This window comes from Peromyscus leucopus, chromosome 1, assembly GCF_004664715.2.
Source record: "Peromyscus leucopus breed LL Stock chromosome 1, UCI_PerLeu_2.1, whole genome shotgun sequence".
NCBI lineage: Eukaryota > Metazoa > Chordata > Mammalia > Rodentia > Cricetidae > Peromyscus > Peromyscus leucopus.
This window is the reverse complement of record NC_051063.1, coordinates 71,947,602-71,957,438: the sequence shown is the minus strand read 5'-3', so window position 1 is coordinate 71,957,438 and position 9,837 is coordinate 71,947,602. Positions and strand designations below refer to the sequence as shown.

The 9,837-nt window shown below is 48.2% G+C and overlaps 1 protein-coding gene across 2 annotated transcripts in view; it reads left to right on the top strand.

Annotated features, from left to right (window-relative positions):
• The first annotated feature begins 519 nt into the window (after positions 1-519).
• Positions 520-9,837, top strand: part of LOC114692653 (phospholysine phosphohistidine inorganic pyrophosphate phosphatase) — a 100,639-nt gene continuing 91,321 nt past the window's right edge. For both annotated transcript variants that reach the window (XM_028868560.2, XM_028868551.2), the window contains exon 1: positions 520-713. In XM_028868560.2, coding sequence (XP_028724393.1) covers positions 589-713 — 125 coding nt within the window. In that variant the 5' untranslated portion in view covers positions 520-588. The remainder of the gene's footprint in view (positions 714-9,837) is intronic.

The window sequence follows — 9,837 nt, the reverse complement described above, 5'->3', positions numbered from 1 at the left end:
TTTCCAAGGAGCGGGATTGTGCCAACTACTCAATTGCTTCCAAGATGTCTTCCCCTCTCTCTCACTTTTGAGACAGAACCTCAGTATTGAGGCCAGGCTGGTCTCCAACACTTAAAAATTCATTTATTTAATCAATATGTATGTGTACCTGCACTCATGGAGCTCTGGAGACAATGTGCAGGAATTGGTTTCCTCCTTCTATCATATGGGTCCTGGGGATCAACTCAAATTGTTAGGCTTCCTTGACCCCTGTGGCATCTCACTGACCCTAGCCTCACACTCTCAATCCTTCTGGGATTATAAATGAGAGCCATCCCTCCCGGGCAGTTTTACTTTTCATTTCAATTTGCCTCGCCCGGACTCTTAGGGAGGTGTTCCGAGGGACGCGTTCTCAGCTTCTCTGCTATGCCCTGAAGATGCCAGCCTCCGCGAAGGAACGCAGCCAAGTGCCAGGCGGGTCCACGTGATTCCGGGTTTGCGCCCGGCCCGCCAGCTGCGGACTACATTTCCCAGGCAACCCCGCGTGGAAGGCGTGGCCGCGGGATACTGGCGGCAGCAACGCCGAGTCTGGGTGTACAGCAGGACGCTATGGCTACGTGGGCCGAGCGGCTGGCGGGCGTGCGGGGAGTGCTGCTTGACATCACTGGCGTGCTGTATGACAGCGGCACAGGCGGCGGAGCCGCCATTGCGGGCTCCGTGGAGGCGGTGGCGAGGTGAGTGAGCTCAACGCAGGGACTGTCGGGCTGTGCTGCTGCCGGGGCGGGGCGTTCGCGCCGGACCCGCCTCCCCCGCACTGGTCCCGCCCCTCAGGCTGGCTAGGAACCAGGTGGGGAAGGTTGTGTTAGCGCTTGGCTTCCAAGGGTTGGAGCTGTCCTTTGGAAGCAAGTGAGCGGTTGAACTTGGTTAACCTGCAAGTAAAATACAGATTCAAAAAGTGATATTGCAATATTAATATGTTAGGCCAGTGAGATGGCTCCATGGGTAAAGGCACTCACTAACAATTGCGTTAACCCGAGTTCAATCCCTGGGATCCACATGGTGGAAGAAAAGAAGTGGCTGCTGCAAGTTGCCTTCTATCTGACCTCCACATAGTGCTCCACCCTAAAAATAAATAAATGGAAAAGTTACTTTTAAATATTTCGTTATATTGCTTACATGTTTAAATGGCCATTTTAAATATACTAAGCCAGTAAACTATTTTAAATGTTCCACCTGTTTCTTTTAACTTAGAAAACTTTAAATCACATATGTGGCTAGCTGTCTAATTCTTATGTATTGGTTTTGATTTGAGGAGGAGAAGATGTCTGGTTCTTCAAGCCTGCCCATGCAGGACCTGCCAGGGACCACCATTGGCATTAAGTCTGAGCTATTTGCCTTTGATGTCCCTAGCCAGTATTGTGTAAAGTTGATGAACAGTTGGAAGGGGCTCACTGTCTAACAGTCAGCCTCCCAGAACCTAACTAGGACTGTTTATTTACCTGCAGTTGAGTAAGTCCTTTGATCCCAAGAGTCTCTCCCCTACTTATCTGTGTGTGTGTGTGTGTGTGTGTGGGAGAGAGAGAGAGAGAGAGAGAGAGAGAGAGAGAGAGAGAGAGAGAGAGAGACAGAGAGAGAGAGAGACAGAGAGAGAGACAGAGAGAGAGACAGAGAGAGAGACAGAGAGACAGAGAGATTTGAGGGATAGTACTGATGAGATTACAAGGCCTCAAACTGTGTTTTGTAGCAAAGTAAAAGGGGCTGGTGAAGGACATTGACTCCTAGGAAACACCTGGGCCCTCTGTGTGGGCCGAAGTCCAGGTTTACCTGTCTTTCTTTCTGGCTTTTACATATTCTCCACTAACCCCAGAATGTAGGACTGCCTGTGTTACAGTGAGCCTTGTGTGTTGAGCGTTATGTGGAGGCCCCTCTTGGAATCAAGTCAGACACTGGACAGTGTTTTGAAGTGAAGTGGCTTCATGTAGGCAGAGAAGGTGAAGAGACCTTCATGAGGGTCTCATCTGAAGGGAAGGTAGACGATGTTTTGTGATCAAATGAATACATTGAGTCACCATAGATCAGAAGTGAAAACAGCTCTTCTTCATACAAGCCAGGGAATGGTGCCACCCACAGTGGTTGACTCTTCCCACTTTAATTAACAAATGAAGATAGTCTACCCACAGACATGCCCAAATGCATGTCCCCTGGATGATTCTAGATCTCATCAAGTTGACAATTGAGATTACCCCTGTTATATATGCATATCCACAGACATGTACACACACATGAACGTGTATACATGTACAAATAAGTACAATGAAAATGAGATTTCCTTTGACAAGAGAGCCCTTACGTCTATGCCTCAGAATATATAAATAAAAAAGTCAGCAACTGAATGGGAATAAGGACAAATGACACAATCATTCACCAGGAAAAAAACATCAGTGACCTCCTAAGCATATGAAAAACATTCCACCTGGCAATAGTTCTACTTCTGCGTAGTTGTCCTGCCTTGTTTATGAGAAATATAAGGTGGTTATGTCTTTTGACCAAGTCATAAAAGACCAAGAAGAACCACTCTCCATCATTAGGGCTACTGTCCCTTTGTCCACAGGAGACACCATACAACGTGAGTGAGCACTTTTCCTTTTAGATACATTGTTAGTGAGGACAGCAATCACGTGTCTCCTCTTTGGATTGGATAAATTGCACATGTTCCCACTGCTGTTTTTGCATAAATCCTGGGAAGACACCTACTATTTTTGGAGTAAAGAAACAGGGTTCAAATAGAGAGAAGTGGATAGTGGGGATAAGCATGCGAGAAAGACCCTTCACTGTCCAACTTTGCATAGCAACATTGTTAAAGCTTTTGAACCATTAAAAAAAAAAAGCAAAAAAATAAAGTCAGCCAGGTGGTGGTGGTGCACTCCTTTAATCCCAGCACTCAGGAGGCAGAGTCAGGCGGATCTCTGTGAGTTCGAGGCCAGCCTGGTCTACAGAGCGAGATCCAGGACAGGCATCAAAAAATTATACGGAGAAACCCTGTCTTGAAAAACAAAACAAAACAAACAAACAAAGTAAAGTCATAATATGTGGCTATAGGCAGACTTTTCTGTTTGGCCAGCCAATTCCCAAATAACCACACAGAGTCTTAGTAGTAATTATAAATGATCAGCCAATAGCTTAGGCTCGTTTTTTTAGCTATCTCTTATAATTTAAATTAACCCATTTCTATTAGTCTATATGATGCCCCAAGGCTCGCTTACCTCATCCTACTCTCATGGTGTCTCCTCAGACTCTGCCTTCTTCTTCCCAGCATCCTCTGTGCCTGGCTGTTCCGCCTAGACCTTCTGCCTAGCTACTTGCCAGACAGTTCTTTTATTAAACCAATCAAAAGGCGCCTTGGCAAAGACACATCTTCATAGTGTACAAAAAGATTGTTCCATTAACATGTGGCTTTATTCAGCTATGGGGTGAAGAATGGTGTTAAAAGGCCATGAAGCTGGGGATGAGGGAGGAGCCATGGTGGCTAGTTTAGACACTTAAAATGGCTGAGGGAGGAGACAGTCAAGTTGGGAACAGAGAAAGAGGTATTTTTAGAAGTAGGTCTGGTGGGACTTTTTCCAGCGTGGGTATTGTAGGGCCAGAGAGAACAGGAAGTGAAGTAGAGTCAAGGCAGCAGGAACTTGAGGAGGCAGCTGGTCATATGGCTTCTGCAGTCAGGAAACAAGAGAAATGAATGCTTACATTTGGCTAGCTTCCTGCTTTTTATGAAGTCCAGGACCCAGGCCTAGGGAATGGTGCTGTCCACTTTTAGGGTGGGTCTTCCCACCTATGTTAACAAAATCAAGAGAATTGCTCACAGACATGCTCAGAGGCTAGTCTTCTATGTGATCCCATCAAGTTGATAATCAGTATAAACCACCACATTCCTTTACTATTCTTCTAAAGTCTGAGCCACTTGAAAGCAACAGATTGCTTATAAAAAAAAAAAAAATCTGTAGCCCAGGCTGACATCAGACTCAAGATCCTTCTTTCTCAGCCTCCTGAGTGCTGGGATCGTGCTGTGTGCCAACAGGCCTGGTTAAAAAATTACTAAAGTACAATCTGCATCTAGAAAACATTCCTATTGTGCACGTAACACCCAATTCATCTCACTCTCTTGTGTGAGCATCTCAGAGAGCCCCCTCCATGCTCCCCAGCCCAGGGCAGCCTATTGGTGAAATTATCAAGGTCACTCCACGTAGTTAAAAGGAAGATTTATTTAGTGGGTAACTTACAAAAAGGGAAAGGTAGGTCGTGGGGTCTGGGGAAGGTGTATCGCAGTCCAGCGGTGTTCTCTGGAACTCTGCTCAGTCAACCTCCACCATCAAGGGTCCAGGAACAGAGAGAGCGCTGGCCCATCCAGATCTCGGGTCTCCAGGTGCCTCCCTTGACCCCGCCTTGTAGGTGTGACAGTTGCCGAAGCCTCATTGGGGGTTGAAACTTCCAGATCAAAGCTGGAATGGCTACCCACTACAGCAGCCACTGCTTTGCTCTCTAGCCCCATAGGTTATTTTTGCTTGTGACTCTGGATATTGTGGGGCCAGAGAGAACACGAAGTGAAGGGGACTCAAGGCAGCGGGACCTTGAGGAGGCAGCTGCTCACATGGCTTCCGCAGTCAAGAAATTCCAGAATGTGTGTCCCTTTTTATGCGGTCCCTTTCACCTGCTATTACTTGTGAGAGATCTGTTGTATCTGTGGAAAGTGGTTTGTAGATGGCTCAGTTGTGATAAGCATGCTTCCGTGGAGTGATGTCTTACTGTTCTACTGTGAAAGGACACCATGACCAACTTACAAAAGAAAGCATTTAATTGAGGGGTTGCTTATGGTTTCAGAGGGTGAGTCCATGACCATCATCCAGGAGAACATGGCAGCAGGCAGGCAGGTAGGCATGATGCTGGAGCAGAAGCTGAGAGCTCACATCTGATCCACAAGCATGAGGCAGAGAGAGCTACCTCGGAATAGTGTGACCAATGACACACCTCCTCCAACAAAGCCACACCTCCTGATCCTTCCTAAACAGTTCCACCAGCTGGGAACCAAGTACTCAAATATATGAGCTTATGGGGTTGAGGTGGGAGGGGGGGTCTTGTTCAAACCTCTACAAATGATGACACAGTTCGCGCACGCCTCTATTTCTTATTTAGGTTATTGCAGCTGGTGTTTTGGAGAGTGTGTGAATGTGTCCTAGAGGGTGAGCATCCCTGGAACATGGCAGTGTCCGAGTGGAGTAGCTGAATTAGAAGGCAGGCGTGTGTTTGATAAGTGCTGCTAGGGAGTTCTCCAAAGTGGTTGTGTCGTTTGTATCTCAAGTCAGCAGTGTACAAGGGTCCTGGCTGTTCTCTTTCCTTCCCTGTATTCAGCTTGTCTATCCTTGGAGGGTCGGAAGAAACACTGAAGGAAGACCCCAGACTCAAATAGATGCAAGAACAAAGAACGTTTATTGCACCACTTGCAAGTGGGGTCGCTCACCTGTACAAAAATGGCGACAACCCCCAGAGGAACGTGGAAGCTCCTTTTAAGCACAGCTAAGGGGAGTTTCAGGGTCAGCTACATAATTGGTTACATAAGAGGTTACATGAGTATATTTTTAATTGGCTGAGGTTTAGTTTTATCATTTTTGGACACATCTGCACGAGCTTGGCCGGGACCCAGAAGGGGGCTGCTGGGTTTGTCCTTGAGACACCGTGAGGGTAACTTAGGCCCTCTGTGTTCGTTCTCTCGCTCGACCCTGAAGGTGAGGGCCTTGGAGATAAATGGCCCTTTGTTGGAAAAGACACCTGTTTGCCCTTCCCAGAGAAGTGGAACCTAAATTCTGTTGTGACAGTGGGAGAGTTTAACCCCTTCATCCTTTCCTTGCAGTGAGGCAGGATAGAAGACAGAGAAAATCCTAGGGAAATGAGAACTCAGGGGAGCCCTTCCCCCTGAAGTCAGGTGGAAGGAAGCCTCTGACGCACAGAATAATTCCAGCATAATTAACAGCTGTGTAAGAGCTCCTTCCCTTCCCAGCTGTGAGCCTGCAGTTTTCTAGGATCCCACCGGAAGCCCCTTGTAGAGACAGGACATGTGCTACCCCCTCGCATGTGTGCCCCAGTGGTGCCTGATTTTACTTTATCAGCGATTATAAATCCATGCAAGGCACTTCCAAGGCCCATCATGTCTCTTATCAAAAGAGAGAGAAAAATGAAGAAATAAAAATAAGATTTATCTGTTTATTTTGGTTTTTCAAGACAGGGTTTCTCTGTAAAAGTCCCATCTGTCCTGGAACTTGCTTTGTAGACCAGGCTGGCCTTAGAACTCACAGAGATCCGCCTGCCTCTGCCTCCCAAGTGCTGGGATTAAAGGCATGCACCACCACCACCTGGCTCTAAAATAAAATGTTTTAGCAACCATTTAAGATGTAACTTGAAAACTCGGCATGATAGCATATGTCCTTACAAGGCAGGCTAATCTCTGTGAGTTTGAGGCCAGCCTGGTCTACAAAGCAAGTTCCTGGTCTACAAAGCAAGTTCCAGGACATAGAGAAACCCTGTCTCAAAACAAAACAAAAAGGCATAACTTGAGAGCTACCAAAATATTTGTGGTTAATGCCAAGACAGTTACTCGCACATCTCTGTTGAGAAGTCCGCTTAGCCGGGCGGTGGTGGCGCACGCCTTTAATCCCAGCACTCGGGAGGCAGAGCCAGGCGGATCTTTGTGAGTTCGAGGCCAGCCTGGTCTACAGAGGGAGATCCAGGAAAGGTGCAAAGCTACACAGAGAAACCCTGTCTCGAAAAACCAAAAAAAAAAAAAAAAAAAAAAGAAAGAAAGAAAGAAAAAGTCCGTCCTTACACTTGGGCATGCCTTACCTCCTGTGACTCTTGGAGAAGGCCATACCTCTGCACGTGGGTACGCCTTACTTCCTTCTGAGCACCTCTCTTTCTCTCTTCAGCCTTGTGCTTAAGTCTACATGAAAATAGCTTCAATAAAACCTCCAATTCTGCTTCATAAACTGGCCAGTCCTGAAAATCTGATGAGAACTGAAGCCGCGGATCCTGTTTTGGCCTGAAATGAGGTCTCTACAAGTCTAGGGGAGTTCCTCTGGCTGCTGAGGGTGACTTTGCGGAGCTGTCCTCTTCCTCACAGACACCAGCAGGGTCATTTTTACACTGGAGCCCTGTGAAGAGTAGAGTGGAGCCGTGGAGCCTCAGCCCCTCTTAGGCGTCCCCCCTCCTGTCAGGAGCGCAGATGTTGGCAGGGACCAGCAGGAAGAGGTGTCCCTGGTTTACTAGGCAGTAGTGTGGTTGGGATAAATCACTGCTCAGGCAGGTATCTCCCAGTGACAGCAAGGTAGCTGGCCTTTGAGACGAATGTTTGCTACCCACAGGCATTTTATTAGTGACTTCCTTTTAGCCCCCCCCCATGTCCAAAGTGGGGTGTTGTTACCTTTCTTTTTTCCTTTTTCTTTCTTTCTTTCCTTCCTTCCTTCCTTCTTTCTTTCTTTCTTTCTTTCCTCCCTCCCTCCCTCCCTCTCTCCCTCCCTTCTTCCTTCCTTCCTTCCTTTCTAACTTTCTTTCTTTTTTTCTTTTTTTAGGCAGGGTTTTTCTGTGTGGTCTTGGCTGTCCTGGCACTCTCTCTGTAGACCAGGCTACAGAGATTTACCTACCTCAGCCTCCTGAGTGCTGGGATTAAAGGCGAGCTCCACCACTGCCCGGTTTCCTGTTACCTTTCTTAACTAGCAGGCATACTTGAGACTCAGGGTGAGGGGAGCTCTCTCAGCACCTGAGCTGGGACAGCAAAGGAACCCCCTGAACCTCATTTTGCCAGACCCAGAGCAGGATCTTAACTGCCACCCTAGATTTCTGCTTGGACTCTTTTTTGACTCTTTTGAGGAGGAAGGGGCTCTGGGACAGGACAAGGCTTCCTTCTGAATCACTGGTTCTCAACCTTCCTGATGCTTCAACCCTTTAATGCAGTTCCTCATGTTGTGGTGACCCCCAACTATAAAATTATTTTCGTTGCTACTTCATAACTGTAATTTTGCTGCTGTTATCAATTTATAATGCCAACAGTTTGGGAAAAAGGTAGAGGTTTGCAAAGGGGTTGCGACCCACAGATTGAGAACTATTGCTCTAAATGGTTGCCTGTAAGCTGATGTTCCTAACCTGACATAGCACTATCCAGGAAAAGGCTACAAAGAGGTATGGTGTTGGGAAGGACTCCGTTCGACCCTGTGGGTTCTGAGCTGTGTCTTCTGACTGGTCCCAGGAAGGCTTTGTTAAGATGTACTTTGAGGGCTGGACGGATGGCTCAGTGATTATGAGCCCTTGCTGCTCTTGCAGAGGTTTAGGGTTCAGTTCCCAGCAGCCACCTAGTGGCTCACAACCATCTATAACACCACTTCCAGGGGACGCCCTCTTCTGACCTCTGCAGGCACACATGACATTCGTGCCAGCACACACCCATACACATAAAATAAATAAATCTTAAAAAAAAAAAAATGAAAGGGGCCGGAGAGATGCCTCAGTGGTTAAGAGCACTGGCTGTGCTTCCGCAGGACCCGGGTTCAACTCCCAGCACCCACAGGACAGCTCACAACGTCTGTAACTCCATTTCCAGGGTACCTGACACCCTCATACAGATATACATGCAGGCAAGACACCAATGCACATAAATAAAAATAGAATAAAAAGTTTCCTTTGACCCCACAGGCTTGCATAGCAGGGCGACTCCGTGTGGCGATACTGAAATGTAGCAGCCTGTGACAACCATCCTAAAACACACGGAAGGCAGCTGGCAGAGCTGGGGAGCTCCCTTTCCAGAAGCCTGTGGGATTGTTCCTGAGGATTATCCCCGAGGACCCCGACACTTCCTGAACTCCCTGGCTTCCTTGCTACTGGACCAAGTCCCTAAATCTGTGCCTGGCCCACTGGAGCGTCTCAAGTGACCTCTGTCTGTCTCGTGACTGCCACTCCTTTCCTTACCCCAGTTCTTCTGTGGGTTTTGATGAGAAGGCTTCCAAGCAGCCCTGGCCTCTCTAGGGCCAACCCTTCCTGCTCAGGCCTAGGGCAGTCCCACAGGCCCTCAGGTGAGAGAGGCTTGGCGGGGGGTAAGAGATTTGCCCTCTGTTAAAACACACCTGCTTTTGAAGTTTTCTGGGGATTTGCCAACCCTGGCCCCTCCCAGAACCCTCCACAGATGGGTCCAGCTTGCCAGGGTACTCCTCTGGGCATCCAGCTGGCTTGGGTGGCCTTGGCAGTTCTTTCCACCTCTGCCTCTGTGACCCCCCTTGAAGTGCAGTGTTTGTTCCTTTTGAAGTTCTGCAGGAGCTCAAAGGAAGTTCCCCGGGGAAGAGCCACTGTGGCAGTGGGACAAGTGTGATGGGGTGGGACGGGACCTGGGGACATGCACTTCCCTGGCAGCCCCCCCAAGCACAGTGGCCCCAAGGCACTTAGGAGGGAATGGCTTACTGTCTCCCATTATTCTCTCTGGGTTTTCTGTGGTAACAGTTTTTTGTTTTGTTTTAGAAAGTCCCTCCTTCTTGGGGGGGACAGAAAGCACAGGAAGAGGGAAAACTTAGACTTTGCAAATGAGGTCAACCACAGTGATAGAGGTCCCCTGCAGGAGGCCTGCCTCGAGCCAGGCTGGTGCCCACCCCCCTACCTCACTCTCCCCTGTGCCCAGTGAGCCCTCTTCAAGGAGAGAGGGCTGAGGTCTTGAGAAGCAGGAAAAGAGGCCGAGTTCTTGTTAGAGACAAATGATTGCATGCATCCACCCCCGCACCCAGCAAACATTCGCTGGACACCTGCAGTGTACCGGGAACCCTGCTCTAGACCCAG